The sequence below is a fragment of the Macaca nemestrina genome, chromosome 19 (genome assembly GCF_043159975.1).
Source record: "Macaca nemestrina isolate mMacNem1 chromosome 19, mMacNem.hap1, whole genome shotgun sequence".
Classification (NCBI taxonomy): Eukaryota; Metazoa; Chordata; class Mammalia; order Primates; family Cercopithecidae; genus Macaca; species Macaca nemestrina.
In genome coordinates this window covers 25,935,885-25,960,815 of record NC_092143.1, presented here as the reverse complement: position 1 = coordinate 25,960,815, position 24,931 = coordinate 25,935,885, and the positions used below count along the sequence as shown (strand labels likewise).

The following is a 24,931-nucleotide window of genomic DNA, read 5'->3' as shown; positions in this document are numbered from 1 at the left end:
TTCATCACAGCCTTCTTCAGTCCTGCCTTAGTTCCCATCATTGTTCCACATCCAAACCTGACTCCACGAGCCGCTCCAGCTTCATGAGCTCTCGTCTTTTACCACAGCATCCTCCATCCATAGTGAGGTTGATGAAAGGAGCCAAGTCTTAACTTTGAACTATGAGACTACTGGGTTTGCACTGCTCACTGTACGCTGAGCCTGGCTACTGCAGCCCTGAACAGGGCTATGATGTCCCACCGCTGAGCCTTTGCACCCCACTCTAATCCTAGGTTGAGTTGACCCCAATTTCGGGTCCAGATCTGATAACCCAGTTATGGTTCTGTACCTTATGAATCCCAGTTTCTCTATTTGCCCTATCTTTTAAACCTGACATTTTCTGAGATTTTCATTCTGAGCTCTGATTCTAATAAGCAGTCTATCTGCTGCATTTTTTTCATGAGTTCTGGAGCCCTACCTTAATCTTTTTGTGTTCATCCCTGTAAACTAATCCCACTGATGAGTAAACCTCAGCTGCAAAAGCTGGGGCCTTCATGTTCTCAAAAATAAGGCCCACGCAGCTGATTGGCAATCCTCATGCTCTGTGAACGTCCTAACGTTTGTTTCATGCTTGGACAGAACTTGGAGAGTCAGCAAGGATGATGAGACATGTCTCCGCCCTGGGAGTTGCTAAATTCTGTGTTACTTAAAACCTGAATTCCAGCCATCTCTGTCTTCGTGGGCCGGTCTAATTCCAGGTGGCAGCACCACCCTTGCTGTGTTTCCAGTAAATATCCATACCTCCCTGATGAATCTTGATACATGTCATCAGAATCTCTAAAGGTGCCACAGTTGTATGATCTTGACAATGAAGTCAAGCTCTGAGTTGTCTTTCACCTTTTCTCCCTATCCTTCTTAGGGCTCAGTGTGGTATACACTAGACACTAATAAATGGCCACAGACAAGAAACGAGTGGATATCCTGAGAGCCACACACTCTAATCTTGAGTTTGTAAAAGGTCACTGAAAGCATATATGTCTCATCAGAAAAGTGGGGATAGTACTACTTAATTGTAGGTGTTACAAGGATTAGCTTTGGGCAGTGTGGTACGCCCATTGGAGGGGACATAAACATTTCTATAATGTCAGTAATACTATGGTAAAATCAAATCTATGTCAGAGGTTGCCTAAGGGTAGCACCATTTCCTGCGATCCATCAATTAAAGCTATTATTTTTCTTATTTTTTCAAATAGACTTTATTTTTTAGGGTAGTTTTAGATTCACATCAAAATTGAGTAAAAGGTACAGAGAGGAAAAATATGTTTTGATGGTCCCTGCCGCATGCATAGCCTCCCCCGTCGTCAACATTTCCCATCAGAGTGGTATATTTTTTCACAATTGATGAAGCTGTATTTTCTTCTTCTCATTCACAGTTTTAAAATGCCAGTCATGAGAGTCAGTTTAGTAATGCAAGTCTTTTATGAAATAGTTTTTCAGCACAATGAGAATAAGGAGGGATGTAACTGTCTTTAAAAAATTGTAAACTTTTACACAAATGAGTGTGATGGTGCACAACTGGAGTTCCTGCTCCTTGGCATCCTGAGATGGGAGAGTTACTTGAGCCCAGGAATTCAAGTCCAGCCTGGGCAACACAGTGAGGTCCTGGCTATAAAAAAAAAAAAAAAAATGTAACATTTCTACAAACCCATCATCCCTCATGTGAAAAGCTTGAGTTAGATATGTTTCATAATTCAAAATTTTTAAAATTCGATGAAATATGGTATGTATGTTGCATATTATACAATACATGTTGGTAGCCTGCAACACACATTAATATTTTTGTAATTGAACATATAGATAACCATGCTAATGCTAAATTTATTAAAGACTCAAAATATCCTTGTTTGTTTATATTAATTTTTACTGCCAAATAAATTTGTGCCAAACATTCACATTAATTTTCAGTTTGCAAAGCCTTTTGGATTTTTGGAATTGTCTATCAGGGATTGTAGATCCATATTCTGAAGAAAAAATAGTTTTATTTTGGGTCTCTCCAGATAGGAGGACCAGGGTGTAAGTCAGCCAGAGAAACAAGGAAAATTTTGGCTCTATAAGAGAAAGAACTTTCAAATAGCAAAGGTCATCCAAAAATGGAATACCAACTTTTAGGTAAGTCATGAATTCCCAGTCACTGTCCTCAAACACAGGTGAATTATACAGTTGCCTTTTATTCTGTAGAAGTTGATATATATTTATCATTATGGTCCTTCCTCTAATTCCAACATACAAAAAGCTGAAAGAGAACATTTTCTTTGGTTGAACAAAAATATTAACACTTTAAACAAATTTGAAAATTAAAATCAAAAGTCAAGCTTTCATTAACAAAGAATAGAGTGTCAGCAGAGGTCTTGTCTGTCTTGGTTGCTGCTAATTTGATATCCAGGTTTCAGATATGCCTGTGATACATTAGGCACTCAATAAACAGTTGGGAATAAATTAATGGAAGACTGTGCTTTGTCAATACAACCATATTTAAAATTTATAAGTAAACTTTACATTTGGAATTAGAAAATTCAATGATATAAATCAAAACATGTTTTCTTCCTGAAGTTTCTATTTTGAATAGGACTAATTATTCTAATCCAATTGTATTGCTTAAATACTTTTTCGTTACTTTTGATTCAGTAAAGGAATAATTGGTATAAGTATTGGCTCAGCTTTGTAAACAATACAATAAAGAACATGCTAAATGTGTTGTGAAAAAATATATATGAATTTACAGAATGTTTCAGTTTTTATTTTTACTTTTAATGATTGGTTCAAATTTCTTTGGTAATTTTGACAGGGCAGTTTGGAAATTTATTGTTCAGTTTCTATCTTCTTCACAAGGCTCTTTCATGCTTTTTTGGTTGCATGCCAGCATTTTACTTAGGCTTTGAAATTCCGTGTCTGACAAAAAGATGAAATATAATAACCCCTTTCCCTAAAATGTCTAAAATCATTGGTCTACTGATAAACTGAGAGCCAGCATGACATGGCTGAAGCTGTCATGCTGGCTCTCAGTTTATCAGTAGACCAAAGAAATAATAATCAGAGCTTACCAAAATTTCAGGTAAGAAAATTTTTGAGTAAGATGATTTTTAAAAATCAATTTTGACCTAGGCTTTGAGACAACAGCCAATTCACTTCTTTATTGGATGACCGAAAAACGGCCTCCTCCCCTTGCCACCTTAGAGTGCAAAAAAATGGCCAGCTACCAGAGTTCTCTCAGCCACGTGTCAGCCAGCAAGACTTTCAGATTTCTTTTTTTCATTATAAATCCCGCTCATAAAAAGGATCCTTTATTGGCAACTCTAACAGGGTAATGAGAGGTATCCACGCTCTCTGTCATTCTAACAATTCAGGTGTGCTCTGCTTTTTCTGTTAAGGTTTAGATTGAGGAATTCAAAGAATTTTTCCTCATAATACAAGGTGAAGAAATATTCTTTGTAAAATAAAGAAAAATCTGACTTTCACATGATATATTTAGCTACAGAATAATGTGTTGTCTTATTTTTATGTTACTGTTTCTTTTAATTTTAAATTTTAAAATTTTCTCCAAAATGTTGTGACTGAGTCATGTAACTGCTTGGCCAGTTAGAGATTGTGAGGGTGAGACTCCAGTGACAAGAATAATCTTCCACTCTTTATGCCACTGATGTAATGTATGGATGCCATCAATAGTAATGGAGTTTCACTTCCACCGTGGCTATGTGGCTCTAGTGACAAATGAAATGTTTTTGCAGGATAAAATTGTAGTAATATTTTAAATAATATACAATTAAATGTATATTATTGGTTTAACAATAATATTCTTCTGATTTTCAAATGAATCAAAAAGTCATTCAAAAGTCATTTTTAATATTATTGACACCTTCAACCCATGTTCGTCCCTTGTACCCCATGGCTATACACTGGCTGTTTGCTTTCCTTCAAGAAGAGTAAATCTTTACGTTTCTGTTTCACTTTTTAAATTGTGGTAAAATACACACAACACAAAGTTCATCATCTTACTCATTTTAAGTATACAGTTAGGGGTATTAAATACGTTCACAATATTCTGTAACCATCACTGCCACCCATTTCCAGATCTCTTTTTATCATCCCAAACTGAAATTGTATATTCATTAAACAATAACTCCCCATTTTTCCCTCCTCCTAGCCTCTGGCAGCCAACATTCTACTTTCTGTCTCTATGATTTTAACTATTCTAGGTATGTTATATAAGTGAAATCTACACTATTTGTCTTTTTTGTGATGACTTATTTCACTTAGCACAATGTCCTCAAGTTTCATCCATGTGGTAGCAAATCATCATATTTTAAACTCTTCTTTGGAACAATTTTTCCCCAGTTTTTCAATTCCTAGACAGCTTTCCATGTTCTTTATATTCTACAGTTCAAAGGTAAAGCTTACAACCTGAAGGTATTGAATACATTTATAAGAGATTAAACTTTAAAAGATTAAACTTTAAAAATATTCCGAATCCAAAAGTGTCACATACAAAGAGAATAGGAATTTGTTTTTTATTATGGAACTTTCTGCTCTACAAAAATACCTGGCACACTTTTGAAACTCCAAATTCTCACTTGTTGAGTGAATAAACCAATACGAGAGTTGATCATTTTGCAATTTAAGACAAATTAGATTTTTTGACCAAAATAAAAAAACTCTCTTCTTAAAGATTTTCAATATTCCATCACTCCTTTGACATTATTGCCTAAGACATTGATTCTAATAGTTTTTAATGAGTGTGGATTGCTTGAGCAACTGACAAAAGAGACACCAACCCAGGGACTGAAAAGGTGAAGTTTCCCTGAGGTCATGGGTACCTAAGAGATGGTGCCAACAAGGGGAGAGAGACATTCGTGCTTGAGTAGGAAGCAAGCAATGGTAAATTTCTATCTCAGAATGTTTTTCTGGGGTCAGTCCTAAAATAAAAGGTGAGTTCCTGAATGATGGGGCCAAAGAGGAGAGATGGAAGAATAATGTAAGGTTTTCAGAGGGAGCAGTCACAATCGCTCTCAGAGAAGTATTGGTTTTCTTGCATCTTTCTGCAATTAACATTTCATTTCCTCCTCTGAGGTGGATCCTGTTTTAGTGAATAATTAGTATTTAGTTTAATCCACACTTGTACTGATGCATCATAGTTGATTTCCACCAGTGTTTTAATTGTTTCCTGGTTGCAGATATAAAGGGCAATGAACAAATTGAAAAATATTTTTGGAGAGAAGCTTGTGATATTGGCAGCTCTAGAATGGACAGAAAACATGGAAAATACATACTGAACGTTGAACACTCTGAAAACCAGCGGGTGAGTGTCCTTGCTCCATTTTGATAGTTTGCCTATATTACAATTTCATTTTCAGAATTTAAAAGCAATTTAATCTCTTTATTACTATGTAACCAAGATCATAATTTTGCATTCTCCTCCAAAATAAAGAGCAACCCTGTATCAATTTTTGTGCTGTAACTTTCATGTTTTATTTTGCTATGTTATATATTTAGGTATTAATTTAAATATGTATAGATATAAAGTATTAGAAATGTTTCTATGGCCATAGGATATACAAATAGACCCTTTAACTTTCTATATACACATTCACGTAAACATAAACTGATGTCAGTATTTATTAAGCTCCATTTTTACAATTTGATGCTTAGAATTTTTAGACTTGTCAGAACTCAGATTTCTAAATATGCTGAAAAACCAGATATTAATCCTAGATATTAATATTCCTAAGAAAGAAATCCTCCAAAAATACCATGTCAAAATATGACTATTTTGTCTGCTTTTTAAAAAATATTTTATACCAAAAACCAAGCCTTCAGTGTATAGTTTCATAATCATATATCTGTATCATATGCAGATTTTATGTATCTATTTATATCCAACCAAATAACCTTTGACTTCAGAAAAAAGGAAGGACATGTAATGAAAATTAAAATGGTGAGTTAAAATTCACTGCCTGAAGAATGAATGAAACATGTGTGAAGAAATAGCTTGCTTTTGTCATATGGAGCTGTGGTAATCAGCCTGTATAACTCACGAGATAAACCAAAGAAGAAAGTCCTGTTTCTCAGTACGTGTTAATACAAAACTCCTATAGAGGATTTCTGGTTCACCAAAAGAAACAAGATCTTCAGTCCCTGGGTTAGTGTCTGGAAGTTTGCTTGGTCAGTTGCTCAGGCAACCCTGTAATTGGATCTTCAGGTTGTCCAAATACTCAGATGGAAAAAAAACATATACTTGGCCAGGTATGTATCATCTTGATAGTTTTTCTAGATAATAACAAATGTAAAGATGTTTACAAATATTAGCTTACATTGTTTTTTTTAACAGCATATATCTGGATAGCTGACTAAATATTTTACTTTATTATATTATTCAGGCATAGATACGACAATATTTTTCTCTTCAGACCAAATTCAATAATGGAATTTTAAAAGTATTTGAAGATTATAAACACAACAAAAATAAATTTTGGTGTCTTTGTTTTTCCGTTAGGGATCTAAGAAATCTCAAGTTAATTCTTATAAAGTCAGGGTAAAAAACTTATAGAATGTACTTTAGTAAGTACAACTAACGCATTTCAGTTGCCTGTGGCCATTATTAGCTAATGCGGATTACGCTAATGCTGGTTAAACATTATTTACAGCTCTTCAACTCTTCCAGTTTGGAAAAGAGACTCCACCTGTACTAAGAGTCAGAGCAACCTGACACAGTAAAATTATTACTTAAGCTGCAAACTAGGCCTAGATCACAGATTCCCCATCCTTAGTGTAGACCCACCCATCACCTTCCTCTCTGAAAGGGCTAGGATTCTAACAGGGCCAGAAAATTCTGGGAAACTGCCCCGCTGAGTGAGTTTCACTTTGTTTGCAAAGTGCATTAAAATGTTCAGGTTCACCAGCCACAAGCAAATCGGATGTAATGAAAACAACAGGATCAGCATCTAGTTAAATAAGCAAGGGTATTAACAAAGGTAAATTCAACTTCTTCAAATTTGCGTAATGAATATTAAGTAGAATTTTGTTTATTCATATTTGATAAACATGGGACTGATATCTATTTCTTTGATATTATACTTACAGAAAAACTTAACTTAGCTAATTGTCTACTGCCAGGAGTATCCCATCTTATTTAATGATAATTTTAAATTTTTGTATTTTTAATGATAATTCCTAATGGGTCAATGATTATATACCATTCTGGTTTGACAATTTACATGGAACTCACTGGTTCATTGGCCAGTAATTTCTATAACTATTAGTAATGGTTTATTAAATCAACCGTATTCTCCTTTTGAAGCTGATTGAGGAGTGACCCAAGATCACCTTGATTCACAGCTACAAAGTAAACATTATCTTCTTGTGAGATGAAGAGCCTTAGATAATTCTACATTATGTTTCATATGTAATAAAACTTTTGGCTGGGTATAGCAGCTCATGCTTACAATGCCAGCACCTTGAGGGGGCAGAGCCAGAGGATTGCTTGAGCCCAGGAGTTCTAGACCAGCCTGGGCAACATATGGAGACCCCATCGCTATGAAAAATAACATCAAAAATAATTAAATGAGCATAATGGCATACGCCTGTAGTCATGGCTACTCAGAAGGCTGAGATGAGAGGACTGCTTGAGCCTTGGGAGGTCAAGGTTTCAGTGAACCATGATTGTGTCACTGCACTACAGCCTGGGTTACAGAGAGAGATCCCATCTCAACAAAACAAAACAAAACGAAACTAACAAAAAACATTTCCACAAGATCCATAAATTCCTGAATCTACTCCTCTCTCATATTCACTTTATCTTATCCTTCCCCTCTTTTAACACACCCCTTCCCTGAAGTCTTTCCCCGCCAACTCAGTCATTTTCAATCCATATTCACCTCTTCTGAATAATTTACAATTATTGCATTTATTTGTTAATTATACACTAACCTGTTTTGTCTCCCTGTTAGCATATAGACTCCTTGAGAGTAGAAACCTGTATTATTGTGGACTGTTTTTACATTGCTCTATGCCCAAGAGGGACCCAGCAAAAGCATACTGTAAATTTGACCAATGGTTTGTCTTCTGTGTCACTGTCATAGGCTTGCAAGTTCCATTGGATAGAGCATGGTATGAATTATGTAAAGCAGTCACTTTGTGTAAGAATTTTTCACTAGTATCATGTAGTATAGTATATACTACATTACTATACTAGCATAGCATGGTGTAGCATAACAATATACTATTCCTAGTATAGTGTAGTGGAGTACATGGGCCTTAACACCAGAAGGTCCGAGCTCCCATGCTCGCTGTTGTGTCATAATGACAAATCATTTCAACTCTTTTTACTTCAATATTTTCATTTCCAAAATGACCTGAGCAGGTTGTACCCAATAAGATGCAAGGACTTCAGCTCACCATCCTCTTCTTTATAGAGGCTTCTTAATATATGTTCCACATATGTCAGCTTGCAACGTTAAGGATATTCAATCCATTTGTGTAATATGAGGATACACATTCCTGAACTAGAACTTTAGTAACTTACCAAAATTAAAGTATAATATATAATAAATGTCTAGATTTTTTTTTTATCTTCAGGGCATGAGAAAACATTTATTACTTTTAAAAGTCATACTCTTAGGTATGTTTGATAGAAGAGTTTTATTTTAGCAATTCAACGCCATGGTTTCCTAGGCTTCCTACTCACTTCTAGTCTGCCTTTGTAGCCAACCACATGTCCAAATGACCAAGAGGCTCACAGTTCCATACGCTGGTGTCCACCTTCAAATGATATAACCAGTGATGTCTCTCCCAACTTAACTGGGGTCTGCATGAGCCCAGGGGTCCTTGCACATTCAAGATGTCTACAATCAGAATCCGGTAACACACAGGTAATGTTTAGCGCAGGAGCTTTTATTCAGGTTGGGATGTGCTCTATAAGGGCATGTACTTTGCCTATTATTTCCCAAGAAATGTATTTAATTACTTAATTCATTTACATTTGTATTAAGCATCTGCTGTATTCTCAGTATAGGTACAAGTCACTGTGAGGCAATTCACAAGAAAATAAATATTTGCTAGTCTCTGTTTTCCAAGAGCTAATGTTCTAACTGGGGACTCAAATATCCATAATAGATACAAAACATACATGAAAATCAAAGGAATAAGTGTAAGGTGCAAATGCAAGGTTAGGGAGGGGCGGGTGAATAAGAATGTTGGCAATATTAGGGTTTAATTCACCATTAGGCTCTGATGGGAGACTGTCATATTTAAAGTTTCCCAGGTCCTATTATTTTGGTGATCACTTTATTTTCTTACTCTGTGCAGCCTCTGAACCTGTGTGTGGCACTTTCTTTAACTCCCTGGGTTCTGTCCTCTGGTGTATATGACCTTGACACAGAAACCTTACTGTTCTCTGGAGTGTCTCCACTAGCGTTGGAGACCAGACTTGGCTCTCCTTGGTTCCTGACCTCATGTCCTGTAGGCTGAATGAACTTTACCTCGTGACTGTATCTTTAAGTCTTCAGCCGTTGTATAGAAATTTAACATTGACTATAAATTACCAATATGCTTCGCAGTTTGGTTTGGTTCCACAAACTCTGGCATTCCTTCCTTTCCCTGCTTAGTCTTGTTACAGAGACTTAGTAGAGAGCCTCTGAGCCTTGTTTCTTGATTCTGGACAAAACAACATGAACTTTATACTGTTTCTGGGACAATGTGAAATAATAAATAAGCTCAGTAGGATGGAGTTAGAAAATGTTTCTTCTTGTTTGCAGAGGTAAAGTAATCCATATCAATCATGGAATTGAAGGAGGTCTTCAATAACATCAAGTCTGCTGGCTCTTTTTTTATTTTTATTTTTTATTTTTTGTTTTTTGAGGCAGAGTCTCACTCTGTAACCTAGGCTGGAGCGCAATGGCACAATCACGTCTCACTGCAGCTTCACCCTTCTGGGCTTAAACAATCCTCCCATCTCAGCCTGCCAAAGTAGCTAGGACCACATGCATATGCCACCATGCCTGACTATTTTTTGTATTTTTTGTAGAGATGAGGTCTTGCCATGTAGCCCAGGCTGGTCTCAACCTCCTGGGCTCAAAGGATCCACCCACCTTAGCCTCCCCCAATGGTAGGATTACAAGCGTGAACCTCCATGCCCAGCCTCTGCTGGTTCTTAAACTTGACTGCATATTAGAATCACCTGGGGACTGTTTAGGACAAACCAAATGCCTGAGCCCCACCCCAGACCAATTAAATCAGAAACTCTTGGGGGTGGGGCCCATACAACAATAGTTTTTAAAAGTTACCCAGATGAATCTAATGTACAACTAGTGATGAGAATGGCTGATCTAGTCCCGTTAAATTATTTAACAATTAGGGAAAATATGGCTCAGGAAAGTTTAGAGAGTTGCTAGAACTCACACGGTTTTTGCCAGAAGGGGCCAAAGCAGGAGGAGAACATAGTTTCCTTCTGTCTGATCATGCGCATTTAATGTCACTAAAGGGCTCTTTTTAAGTTTGTGTAATGCAGTATTATAGAATCCTCTCCCAGATGTACATAAGCCTTTTTGCCACTTTCTTTTCTTGAACCTCGTTTTCAGTGCCTCCCATCAAGGAAAGAGGATGTTATTTGTCCTAGGGTTAACTTGGTCTCAGTGGCCCTCATTTCCCTGGCCTTGGTGACCATTGCCCTCATTCTTTTGCTGCTGTCTTGGTGTCATCAGGCTTTTCATGAAACTCTAGTCTTCCAACAAATACCGTGGCCCATGTTTTGTAATATTTCAGACCTACTGTATGCTGTCTGAAAGGTACAAGTTTTGTATTCTATTCTTTGAAGATCTTGCTTTCATCCAGGTAATTATGAAATAATCTGTTGGACTCCAAAGCCCTTGTTTCTAAATTCTATATTATACTGCATCAAAACCAAATATAATATTTTTGAAAAGTGGTAACTTTATGTATGTTATTTTTAATCTTCTCAACAACAATATAAGATATAGTGCTCACATTAAAAAAAAGGTAGGAGTGAGAGAGGGAAGAATAAGAGGAACACAGAGGATTTTTTAGGGCAGTGAGACTACTCTGCATGATACTATAATGGTAAATACATATCATTATATAGTTGTCCAAACCCATACAGTGTACACCACCAAGAGTGAACCCTAAAGTAATCTGATAATGGTATATCATTGTAGGTTCATTAATTGTAACAAATGTTCTACTCCGATTGGAGAAGTGGACAATTGGTGAGGCTGAACATGTGTGACGGCAGGAGGGATATGGGAAATCTCTGTATTTCCTGCTTAGTTTTGCTGTCAACCTAAAACTGCTCTAAAAATAAAGTCTGTTAAAAAGACAAATGGAAAATAGGATAAGAGAAGATGAGACTTTGCAGATTTGTCTTTCTTCTAATGTAAGGGACAATTATTTCTACCTGCATGAAAACATGGACTTCAAGCCCAACTTTCAGAGACACATAGTGACTCAAATGATGTTAACGCAATAAGTTATAAGTAATTTAAAAGAGATGATAAATTACAAGCAGTTTTCTTTCTCATTGCTGATATTTTTATATACATGCTTAGGTAAAAGAGCATTGCTGCAATGACTGGTCTATGTGGAAAGTCTTCCTGGCTTGTCTCTTAGCCTGTGTGATAATGACAGCAATTGGAGTACTTATAGTATGCTTGGTGAATAACAAAGGATCTGCCAATTCCTCCCTTGTTATCCAACTATCCACAAACAATGGAGAGTGTGTGACTGTCAAACCTGGAACACCCTCTCCTGCTTGTCCACCTACAATGACCACCACTTCGACTGCACCTGCAAGTACAGCCACTGAAACTACAACTTCAACAGCTACAACTGCCACCACTTCCACAGAACCTACATCTGCTGCAGCTGCCAATCAATTATAATTTGAACAGCCACAGTCATCACTTCAACTGAAACTTCAGCCTCTACCACTTCAACTCAGTTTGCAACTATAACAGCTACTCCTATCACTTCAAGTGGAACCATGGCTGCAGTCACTTTAACAGACTCTAACTGTTACAACTTCAACAATATCAAGTCCTACTTCAACTTAAACTTACTTGACAACTCAAACAATCAGCACTTCTACCATCTCTGACTGAATCAACAACTACATTCCCTTCAACTGAATCTGCAACTACTTCCACTTAACCTATAACTACTGTAACTTCTACTTAGCCTACAGTAACAATGCTCATCACTCTTTTCCAACAATGTATAATCTCCACCTATTCATCTGAGGACTAAGCTCTGATTTTTTATCTTGCCCAAATTCCTTTCTAGGGGGTCTGGGGAGTCATGCCCTACAAACCATATTCTCATCAGATGGGTTTTATTTAACCCCATATATTGTGACTTACTTTCTAATCTGACTCTGGCATAACAAGGGCAAAAAAATCAAAATGTTTTACCCCAAAGTATATTTCCTTGCTATACCTTGAAATTGTCCTGCAAAGTCTCTTGTGGAGGAACTCCACATTCTATAGAGAACATCCTTCCCCCTTTGTTTTCCTTCCTTTCTTTCCAGATCCAAGAGATAATCAACTAAGAGCCAGGCACCCTTTTAGGTCTGATAAGAAACATTTTACAACCTGCTCTCTCTCTGAAGTCTGCTTTCTGAGAGATTCCTCTGAACAATAAAACTTGATCTCCACAATCCTTTATCTTAACCTGAACATTCCTTTCCATTGATCTCAGGTCTTCAGATAAACTAGACCAATTATCAACCAGAACATGTTTAAATTTACCTCTCGCCTGGAAGCCCCCACTTTGAGTTGTCCTGCCTTTCTGAACCAAGCCAATGTATTTCTTAAATGTATTTGATTGATGTCTCGTGCCTCCCTAAAAATATATAAAACCAAACTGTACCCCAACCACCTTGGATACATGTTCTCATGACCTCCTGAGGGCTGTGTCCTGAGGCCATGGTCACTCATATTTGGCTCAGAATAAATCTCTTAAAATATTTTACAGCATTTGACTTTTTTTGTCAATACATCCAAACCTGCAACCACAAATGCCACCACTACCACTTAAAATTTGATAGAACTAGCATCAGTCATCAAAATGACCTGTTCTATATTAAGTTAACTTTTAGTTATCACCAGTAATATTAGCCTACAACTACTCCCCACACTGGCTCTTCCCCAAAATTGAAATTGTACAGTATCTGAGTCTAGTTCTAGCCAACATAACATTATTGCCAACATTAAAAGCTTCTGCAAAGCAAAGGGAAGGAAACGAGAAGGCAGCCTGCAGAATAGGAGAAAATGTTTGTAAATGGTATATCTAATAGGTGGTTGATATGTAAAATATATCAGGAATTCACATAACTCAATAGCAAAAAAAAAAAAAAAAACCTGATTTAAAAATGGGCAAAAGATTGGAATATACATTTTCCCAAAGAGGACATACAAATGGCCAACAGGTATGTGAAAAGGTGATCAACAGCACTAACCATCACAATGAGATACCACCTCACAGCTGTTAGTTTGACTATTATCAAAAAGTAAGTAGATAACAAGTGTTATTGAGGATGTGGAGAATAAGGGACCCTTGTACACTGTTGGTGAGAATGTGAATTAATACAGCCATTATGGACAATAGTGTGGTGGTTCCTCAAAAAATTAAAAACAGAACTACCATATGATCCAACAGTCCCACTTCTGGGCATGAAATCATTGTCTTGAAGATATATCTGCACTTCCATTTCACTTCAGTATTATTCACAATAGTCAAGATATGGGACTGATCTAAGCTTCCATCAATGAATGAATGGATAAAGAACATGTGATATATATAAAATATTTGTCTATATTCAGCCTTTTAAAGGCTGAATAGTATTCCATTGTGTGTGTGTGTGTGTATATATATAGATATATACACACACACAATTTATCATATATATGATAACTATGTACTATATATGTATGCACAATGGAATACTATTCAGACTTTAAAAAGAAGGAAAGCCTGACATTTGCAACAACATGAATTAACTTGGAAACTATTATGCTAAGTAACATAGACCAGACACAGAAAGACAAATATTGCTTGATATCACTTACATGTCGAATCTAAAATAGTCAAACTTAGAGAAACAGAGAGCAGAAAGGTGGTTGCCAGTGGATGGGGAATAGAGAAAATAGGCAGATACAGATCAAAGGGTACAAACTATCAGTTATAAGATCAATAAGTTCTAGAGATCTAATGTACAATATGGTATCTATAGTTAATAATAACGTATTGCATATTTGAAAATTGCTAAGGTAATAGATCTCAAGTGTTCTCAATCCAAACACAAGAAAAATGATAATTATGACAGGTGAAAAATATGTTAATTAGCTCCATTGTGGGAATCATTATAAAGGTATATTTATATGAAAACACCATGGTGTATTCCTTGAATTGTTGTGTTTATGAAAAAACAAAAACATGTTTTCCACCTTAAGTATATAAAATATACAAATTTTTCATCAATCATACCTCAGTCTTTAAAAAATAAATTAATATCAAAAAAGAAATATGTTATATCAGTAAATATAATAAAAAGAGATTATATTCTCCATCAATAAAAATAAAAAATAAGAGAATCCATAGAATCTTCAAAATAGCTTCTACAATTAACAAGTTGAGTAAAGGTGTAGGATATAAAGTCAACAGACAAAAATTAATTGTATTTCTATATACCATTGGAGTTGCTAATAACATTTACAGTAACATGAAAACATGATATGCATAGATACAAATCTAACTGAATATGTGCAAGAGCTATCTGCTGAAAACTACAAAGCACTTTTGAAATAAATCAGGGAAGACCTAAATAGAGAAATATACTGTGTTAATGGATTGGAAGAGTCATGTTAAGATGTTCAGATTTCTCCATATTGGTCTAGAGTTTCAATGTAATCCCAATCAAAATATCAGAAATATTTTCTGTGAAATCAAGAAACTAGTTTTTAACTATGTGGAAGGGGGAAGGAACTAGAATAACTAAAACAATTCTGAAAAAGAAACGCTGAAAGAATCACAGTAATGATTTCAAGACTTACCGTAAATTGTAGCAATCGAGAGTTTTATATAGGTAAATGGAAAGAAGCATAGATCAATGGCCCAGAATAGAGAATCTAGAAAGATCTACAAACATATGGTCAATTCAACTTTCACAAATGTCCAAAGACAATTCAATGAGAAAAGAATAGTCTTTTCAATAGTTGGTGCTGAACAATCGGGCAATTTTATATACATACATACATACGTACAACTGTCTAATTTTTCAGTGTATGTAAATATGCATATGTCTTTTAAAAAGATCCTTGACTCATAATTCCCACACTTTCAAAAAGTAATTCCAGATAGATTATAGACCTAAATGTAAAACCTAGAACTAGGAAATTTCTATGAGAAAATCTTTGTGGTTGAGGGGAGGTTCCAAGATGGCCAAATAAGAACAGCTCCAGTCTACAGCTCCCAGCATGAGCAACACAGAAGACTGGTGATTTCTGCATTTCTAACTGAGGTACCAGGCATCACCTCACCTGGGAAGCGCAAAGGGTTGGGGAATGCCCTTTCCTAGCCAAGGGAACCCATGACAGACAGCACCTGGAGAATTGGGTCACTCCCACCCTAATACTGCACTTTTCCAATGGTCTTAGCAAACGGCATACCAGGAGATTACATCCCGTGCCTGGCTCAGAGGGTCCCACGCCCACGGACCAATCTACATCAGATTGGTGTACCTGAAAGTGATGGGGAGAATGGAACCAAGTTGGAAAACACTCTGCAGGATATTATCTAGGAGAACTTCCCCAACCTAGCAAGGCAGGCCAACATTCAAATTCAGGAAATACAGAGAATGCCACAAAGATACTCCTCAAGAAGAGCAACTCCAAGACACATAATTGTCAGATTCACCAAAGTTGAAATGAAGGAAAAAATGTTAAGGGTAGCCAGAGAGAAAGGTCAGGTTACTCACAAAGGGAAGCCCATCAGACTCACAATGGATCTCTCGGCAGAAACTCTACAAGCTATAAGAGAGTGGGGTCCAATATTCAACATTCTTAAAGAAAAGAATTTTCAACCCAGAATTTCATATCCAGCCAAACTAAGCTTCATAAGTGAAGGTGAAATAAAATCCCTTACAGATAAGCAAATGCTGAGAGATTTTGTCACCACTAGGCCTGCCTTACAAGAGCTCCTGAAGGAAGCACTAAACATGGAAAGGAACAACCGGTACCAGCTACTGCAAAAACATACCAAATTGTAAAGAGCATCATTGCTAGGAAGAAACTGCATCAACTAACAAGCAAAATAACCAGCTAACATCATAATGACAGGATCAAATTCACACATAACAATATTAACCTTAAATGTAAATGGGCTAAATGCTCCAATTAAAAGACAAAGACTGGCAAATTGGATAAAGAGTCAATACCCATCAGTTTGCTGTATTCAGGAGATCCATCTCACATGCAGAGACACACATAGGCTCAAAATAAAGGGATGGAGGAAGATCTATCAAGCAAATGGAAAGCAAAAAAAAATCAGGGGTTGCAATCCTAGTCTCTGATAAAACAGACTTTAAGCCAACAAAGATCAAAAGAGACAAAGAAAGCCATTATATAATGGTAAAGGGATCAATTCAACAAGAAGAGCTAACTATCTTAAATATATACGCACCCAATACGGGAGCACCCAGATTCATAAAGCAAGTCCTTGGAGACCTACAAAGAGACTTAGACTCCCAAACAATAATAATGGGAGACTTTAACACCCCACTGTCAACATTAGACAGATCAACGAGACAGAAAGTCAACAAGGATATCCAGGAATTGAACTCAGCTCTGCACCAAGCAGACCTAATAGACATCTATAGAACTCTCCACCCCAAATCAACAGAATATACATTCTTCTCAGCACCACGTCACACTTAGTCCAAAATTGACCACATAGTTGGAAGTAAAGCACTCCTCAGCAAATGTACAAGAACAGAAATTATAACAAACTGTCTCTCAGAACACAGTGCAATCAAACTAGAACTCAGGATTAAGAAACTCAATCAAAACTGCTCAACTACATGGGAACTGAACAACCTGTTCCTGAATGACTACTGGGTACATAACGAAATGAAGGCAGAAATAAAGACGCTCTTTGAAACTAATGAGAACAAAGATACAAGATACCAGAATCGCTGGGACACATTTAAAGCAGTGTGTAGAGGGAAATTTATAGCACTAAATGCCCACAATAGAAAGCATAAAAGATCTAAAATTGACACACTAACACCACAACTAAAAGAACTAGAGAAGCAAGAGTAAGCAAACACATTCAAAAGCTAGCAGAAGGCAAGAAATAACTAAGATCAGAGCAGAACTGAACGAGATAGAGACACAAAAAACCTTTCAAAAATCAGTGAATCCAGGAGCTGGTTTTTTGAAAAGATCAATTTACTGGAATCTACTTAAGAAAGCCATGGCAACATCTCCTGATGGCAGCATCTGTGAGGCTCTTGAAGGTAGGAAGAGAATCTGAGTAATCTTAGCTGCAGATAAAGGAGCATGGGGTTAGTGAAGGGGCAGAAGTATTTGACCTTGTCAGCCTCTGGGATAAGGAAAATACTCCCAGATATGTTGAGACTGCTGATAGTGCTAAGGACATTAGTAGAGTTTCATAGGTTCTTCAGCTACAGAGGGTCTGGAGTGAAGCTGAATACAGCACCCACCCCAAAATTGTACATGCCCTTCATACAGTGAAGACCGTATGGGTATAGGCCACCAGCAAAGGGTGGAGCTGTCTGAAATCATAGCTAAACCACTTTTGCCCTTTTTCCTGCTTCCCTGCTCCCAACTGGAGGGAGCTAGAGTTGGTAAGAGAGAAGGGGAGGAGGTGACTCAGAGAAAAGATTCCCACACCCACCACGATCTGTGTGCTACCCTTGATACATCCTCAGTATCTTAGAGATACTGGAGAAAATAATATGGACCCAGATGGAGAAAGGAAGGAGATGAGTAGTGAATTGAATTTGAGATTAAAGGATTTTTTTGTTTTTATTTTTATTTTTTTTAATTGGTCAAGATTGGAACCTAAATGCCAAAATAAGACTGTTAATAACAAAAGAAAGAATAATTATAGACTGGCTAAAGTGTCATTAAGCACTGTGTTACCCATTGTCAAGGAGGGACTCGACATTGAATAGTTTTGATAAAATATATAGCTAATTCATGTGTAAATTATACAAACTTGGATTCCCCAATAAATGGTTAGTTACACTAGTGGATATTTTTAGCTATTAGAATAATCTAGGTTAATCACAAGAGTTATGTACATTGAAAATCCCATTAGCTGAAACATTTTTTTGTGTGTTTTTTTTTTTGTTTTTTTTTAAATTATTATACTTTAAGTTCTAGGGTACATGTGCATAACGTGCAGGTTTGTTACATATGTATACTTGTGCCATGTTGCTGTGCTGCACCCATCAACTCGTCAGCACCCATCAACTCATCATTTACATCATGTATAACTCCCAATGCAATCCCTCCCCCCAAAATACTCATCATCAGTGGCCATCAGAGAAATGCAAATCAAAACCACAATGAGATACTATCTCACACCAGTTAGAATGGCAATCATTAAAAAGTCAGGAAACAACAGGTGCTGGAGAGGATGTGGAGAAATAGGAACACTTTTACACTGTTGGTGGGATTGTAAACTAGTTCAACCATTATGGAAAACAGTATGGCGATTCCTCAAGGATCTAGAACTAGATGTACCATATGACCCAGCCATCCCATTACTGGGTATATACCCAAAGGATTATAAATCATGTAGCTGAAACTTTAATTTCAGAAATTGAGTTAACCCATAATTAAATTTATAAAATACATTGATTTTACCTCTTTTTAAAGATTCATTTGAGATAGGGTCTCATTCTGTCACCTAGGCTGGAATGCAGTGGCACGATTGTGGCTTACTGCAGCCTTGACTTCCTGTCCTCAAGTGGTCCTCTCACCTCAGCCTCCTGAGTAGCTGGGATCAGAGGCATGCGCCAGCATGCCAGCTAATTTTTTTGTATTTTTTGTAGAGATGGGGTCTCACCATGTTGCTCAGGCTGGTCTTAAACTCCTGGGCTCAATCAGTCTATCTGCTTCGACCTCCCAATGTGCTGGGATTACAGACGTGAGCCCCTGCACCCAGTCTTCTTTTATATTTATTTATTTTTTAATAATGTAATATTTTAAAAAATTTTATTTTTTTATTTCAAAAGGTTTTTGGGGAACAGGTGGTGTTTGGTTACATGAAAAGTTTTCTTTTTTTAAATATTTATTGAATTCCTGCTGTGTGCCAGACACTGTTCTTTATTTGAAAAAAAATTTTATTACCATAGGTTATTGGGGAACAGGTGGTATCAAAAAGATAATCCACCATGATCAAGTGGGTTTCATACAGGGATACAGAAATGGTGTCACATATGCAAGTCAATAAATGTGATACACCACATAAACAGAATTAAAAACCACATGACCATCTCAATAGATGCAGAAAAAGCATTTGAGAAAATCCAGCATGGATTTATGATTAAAAGTCTCAGCAAAATCAGCATACAAGGGACATACCTTAATATAATAAAAGCCATCTATGACAAACTCACAGTCAGTGTAATACTGAATGGGGAAAAGTTGAAAGCATTCCCTCTGAGAACTGGAACAAGACAAGGATGCCCACTCTCACCATTCCTCTTCAGCATAGTACTGGAAGTCCTAGCCAGAGCAATCAGACAAGATAAAGAAATAAAGAGTATCCAAATTGGTAAAGAGGAAGTCAAACTTGTCACTGTTTGCTGATGATATGATTATTTACCTAGAAAACCCTAAAGACTCCTCCAGAAAGCTCATGGAACTGATAAAAGAATTCAGCAAAGTGTCTGGATACAAAATTAATGTACACAAATCAGTAGCTCTTCTATACACCAACAGCAACCAAGCTGAGAATAAAATAAAAAACTCAACCCCTTTTACAATAGCTGGAAAAAACAAAACAAAACACACACACAAAAAAAAACTTAGGAATGTACGTAACCATAAAGGTGATCTAAAAGGAAAACTACACAACACTGCTTTTTTATTTCTTAAAATCATTTCTTTCTCTCAGCTTTAAGCATGAGCTCCTTCTCTTTCCTCTTGCCTTTTCAAACCATTCTCCCTACACCAGCTAGAGGGAGCTTTCAAAATTACAAATTCTATTTTGCTATTTGTATACTTAAATGAATCCTGTGGTTTCAAATAGCTTTCAGAATGAGACCCAGTGTGCTCCACGTGATCTGCCTCCTTCTTTCCTTTCCATCTGTCCTTGCTCCTAACGAGCTCTCAAAATGTCCATCAGTCTCTTCGCAGGCAGCCAGCTCTTCCTGGAGCACTCACTCCTTTTCTTTCACCTGGCTTGCTCCTTATGAAGCCTTTAAAACTCAGCTGAGCTGCTGAATCCTACAGAAAGCCCTTCCTGTTATCGTCAATGGGGTTAGGTGGTTTGGCACCCTCTTTGATGGGTCTGTCCTGCAGACCCTGGCTGAGGGCCAGATGAAAGGAGTACTCAGACACAGGTAGGCAGGGTACGAGCTGCTAAGGGACTGCCGGCACTAGGGGCCAAAGCAAGGGCAGACTTGATAAACTAGCGCTGCTTGGTTTTATTTAGTGCAGACATAATGCTGAAAGCCTGGAGCAAACACAATCTATGGGTAATTCACATTACTGTTCCCCTTTACAGGGAGCAGTCATGCGTGGATGGTCAAAGGTGGGTTTCTGGACAACATGGGTAAACAAGCCCTTTGAGATAAATTCCCCTATATTTCCTTGTACCTATTTCTCACCCTCTGCCCCAGAGTAAGAGAACAGCTGCCTTCAGCTTACTCTCCCCTGAAACTTTGCAGAGCATTCTGACCTTTCAAAAAGCCTGCTTCTTTCCCTACAGCTTCTTCCACCACTCTGACCAATCCCCCACATCTCTCCCTTTTCTGTTTTTTGCATCAGGTCTTGTTGATTGAAGAGTACAGATGTGTGCAGCAACAGATTTGTCAGGTGTAGCGGCTACAACTCATTTTCCAGCTTTGCATCCTAGAATTAGTAAATAACATGAGACAAACATGAGTATAATCAGTAATATTCTTTTCCAATCAAAGAGTGACCCCCAGGAGTGGAGGTCTATCCAGGAGAGGTGTTTTTGCTCATTGTTTTATAGCTGCTACTGAGGAATCCCACTGGGGGTATGTTAACCCCTCCTAGCTAAACAGTCACGTTGTTAGAGGCTGGGAAGGGGGTGTTTACCCAAGTAACAGGGCAGAAGAAAGGCGGATCTAGAAGATAGGCCTAATAGAGAGTAGCAGGTACAGGTAGCAGGCAAAGTGAGAGAACTGAAAAAGGTTAATAAAGCATAGCAAGGAACAAATTATCTGGAGTGAATGGTGTCTATGTCCAGAGCAGGATTCGCTCAGCCTCCTGAGTTGTCTTCTTCAGTATAATGTCTGGGGCCTGTGTCATCCAAGGAAGCTGCCTCATCCAGGGCTGCAGGTCCTGCAGGGTCATTTCCTTTATTTTTGGTACTGGGTTGGGTTCTAGCCATGCTATGGTAGGGTTTGATGCATCGTGCTGAATCTAAAGAGGACCTGAGTGAGTGTGAATACAAGCACATCCTCTTCCTCATGTTAACAAATCATTTGAACTGCACCATTGCTATTTACATATTTCCATAAAACTGCAGGTTTTATGTTTTCAGGGGCTTTTACAAAATGCTTTTCTATGGCTGATTGAAATTTGTCATTTAAATTTAAGAAATTAAGGGTAAATAAGGCTTTTGCCAGTAGTGTCATATTCCCCCTTTTTTGTTTTCTGAGGATATTCTTAAGGGTGGAGTGGGCATGTTCTATGGCCTGTCCTTGGGGGTTGTATGGGATACCCGTGGAATGTTGGATGTTCCATGTGTGATAAAACTGTTGAAATTGTGAAGTGATATAAACTGGGCCATTATCAGTTTTAATTTTTGTGGGCCACCCCATAAATGTAAAAGTTAAGAGAAGAGCTTAATGATATATCAGGTGGACTCTCCAGGAAGAGCATGAGTGCTAATTAGGTTTGAACAGGTATCGATGGACACATGTACATATCTTAGTTTTCCAAATTCAGGGATGTGTGTAATACCTGTTTGCCATAACTGATTAGGTTCCAGTCCTCTAGGGTTAACACCTGTTGAAGGAGGGGATTACCTGTGAGCTGGAAATCTGGGCATTGTAAAATAACTTTTTTAGCTAGTCTTTGGGTAAGTTGAACTTGTTTAGATAAATTACTCCAATTTTGGTGGAAAAATTGATGTGATTGGGTGGCTTGGTCAAGCAGTGATATCATAACCTGCAGGTCTGCTTGATCATTGCCATAAGCCAGTGGGCTGGGCAGTGAGCTGTGGGCCTGAATGTGTGTAATAAAAATAGTATGTGTATGTTGATCTAGCAATTGTGGAAGTTGAAGAAAAAGTGCACACAGGGTGGGCTCAAGAGTGAACTTAATGAGGACTGTCTCAAGGTTCTGTAATAAATAAACAGAGTAAGCAGGGTCACTAACAATATTGCATGACTTGCACACTATCAGTGCTAATTTCCAACCTACGGGGCCCCAAGGCTGAGCAGAAAAGGTTTCTAGGGCCAATATTAGGGCTGTGACCTCAGCTCTCTGAGTGCTAGTAAATCCAGATCAAGTGAGGGAGTTAAGCGGTTCCCACCAGATAGCTGCTTTTCCATTTTTACCAAAGCCATTAGTAAAAAGTGTTAAAGTGTTAGGTACAGGGGAGTGAACTACCTTTGTAGGCATAACTACAGGAGTATGAGATAAGAACTGAAGTAGTTTGTCAGCGAGAAGGCTATGTTCTATATGGCCCACATAATCAGACAGTGCTATCCTGAGTGTCTAGAGATAGGGACAGGACTGCTTTGAGTTTTTCTTTACTTAAGGGAATTCTTATGACATCAGGGTCATAACCTAGCAATTGATTGCATCATCGGCAGCCTGTGTAGATGACTTTACCAACTAGCTGGACATAGCAAGATAGGGTTTTGGTCCCGGTATATGAGAAAAAAACCCATTCTAGGACGCGTAGCCCTGGGGCCATCTGTCCTATTCATTCTGTTGGGGAATGATTAGTAGGAAAAACAAATAACTGGACTGAATATTGTGGGTCTATGCAGTCTAGTTGCCTCTAAGAAACGGCTTGCTCTATTTCCTCAATTTTCCTTTTTGCAGTGGCAGTTAAATACCGGCGGGAGTTCAGGGCTGCGTTGCCCTTTAGGATAGAAAACAGGTTTTGTAACTTGTCAGTAGTTATACCCAAGGTGGGGTGAAGCCAGTTAATATCGCCAAGTAATTTTTGATAATCATTTAAGGTGTGTAAGTTGTTAGTATTTAATTTAACCTTCTGAGGTCTTACTGACTGAGAAGTTAGTATATATCCAAGATATATCCAAGGAGAGGACATCTGTACTTTTTCAGGTGCTATGATTAAACCTCTTAACTGTCAATTCTTTTTGATAGAGGTATATAAACTCAAAAGTATTGGCTCAGTTGGGGCTGCCAGTAAGATATCATCCGTGAAATGGATGATCTTGCAATTAGGAAATTCTTTTCTACTTGGGAGCAAAGTCTGATTTCCATGATACTGACCCATGGTAGGACTGTTCAGCATTCCTTGAAGAAGTACTTTCTAATGAAATCAGGGAGCTGGCCTTTCATTATTGATAACTGGTATTGTAAATGCAAATTTTTCTCTGTCTTGTTTTGCAAGAGGAATAGTATAAAAACAGTCTTTTAAGTCAATAACGAATATAGGTTAATCTCGAGGAATTGCCATGGGGAAGGGAGCCCCTGTTGAAGGGGCCCCATAGGTTGGAAATTAGCATCGATAGTGTGCAAGTCATGCAAAAGTCTCCATTTACAAGACCTTTTGGGAATGATGAAAATGGGTGAATTCCAAGGGCTGTTTGATGGTTCTATATGGCTGGCTTTTAATTGTTTCTCAACTAATTCACGGGCTGTTTGTAATTTCTCTCCCTTTAAAGGCTAGTGTTCTACCCAAATAGGATTTTGAGAGAGCCACGTCGGGGTAGGGGAGAAATAACAACAGTGGCTATTATTAGAAAGGAGTCTGCAGAGTGACCCCACATTTGGCTAATAGGTCTCATCCCCAAAGATTAACAGGGATGGTCATCATTAGAGGTTGGATAATAATATAGGGACCCCTTCCCTGGAGCATCGCAGCTGTTATGTTTTGCCCAGCCAATTGATTTTGGTTGGCCTGTCATCCACACAATTTATCAAATTCTGCTCTGCAGAGGAGGTACTGACTGGCCTCTACAGTTGTTTTAGCTATTACTGACCAGTCCCCTGGGGTTATACAGAAATTGTCTGCCATGGCCTCAATTAATCCTTTCATAAATGGGCTAGAGGCTCCATTTTCTCTAATGCTTTTCCTTATCTCTTTATAAGTGTCAAAAGTAATGGGTTCATATACCCAATTGCCTCATTGATCTTGCATCATCGGGCAGGCCAAGAGCTGCCCTTCTAACACCACTTGCCTAAGACAGGGTCCCATAACTAGTGTATCCCTTGTCTTGTTTCCAATTTATTGGGAGAGCGGGGCTCAGGAGAAACCTCTGTTTCTTTTTTTGTACCTTTACCCAGTAATGACAGGGCTGAGGGAGGAGAAGCAGACAGTAAGGTAGATGATGGTTCCTCTTCCCTTCCCTTTTGATGCTCTTCTGTGTAGAGTGGGCTCAAAGCAGTCCTAACTAAGGCCCATAACACCAAGGATGTTACTGGGACCTGTTGTCCTTGTGCATGATGTTGTTTAAGATTTCTCC

At 37.8% G+C, this 24,931-nt stretch overlaps 1 protein-coding gene across 2 annotated transcripts; it reads left to right on the top strand.

Annotated features, from left to right (window-relative positions):
• Positions 1-2,040: 2,040 nt before the first annotated feature.
• On the top strand, positions 2,041-13,268 carry DYNA (dynactin associated protein). Of its 2 annotated transcripts, none has more exons than XM_011733497.3 (3): positions 2,041-2,148; positions 5,208-5,332; positions 11,592-13,268. In XM_011733497.3, exons 1-3 carry the CDS (start codon positions 2,130-2,132, stop codon positions 11,922-11,924), a joined length of 477 nt encoding a protein of 158 aa, XP_011731799.1. In that variant the 5' UTR covers positions 2,041-2,129; the 3' UTR covers positions 11,925-13,268. The 2 variants fall into 2 exon arrangements, with proteins under 2 accessions (XP_011731799.1, XP_011731798.1); XM_011733496.2 differs by lacking the exon at positions 2,041-2,148 and adding an exon at positions 8,736-8,900 and having other exon boundaries at positions 5,204-5,332.
• Positions 13,269-24,931: the final 11,663 nt, after the last annotated feature.

Coding starts and splice junctions, on each gene's coding strand:
- DYNA (XM_011733496.2), top strand. CDS start 5,276: ATGGACAGAAAACATGGAAAATACATACTGAACGTTGAACACTCTGAA. Junction 5,333..8,735: donor AACACTCTGAAAACCAGCGG/GTGAGTGTCCTT, acceptor CTGCCTTTGTAG/CCAACCACATGTCCAAATGA. Junction 8,901..11,591: donor CAGAATCCGGTAACACACAG/GTAATGTTTAGC, acceptor ATACATGCTTAG/GTAAAAGAGCATTGCTGCAA.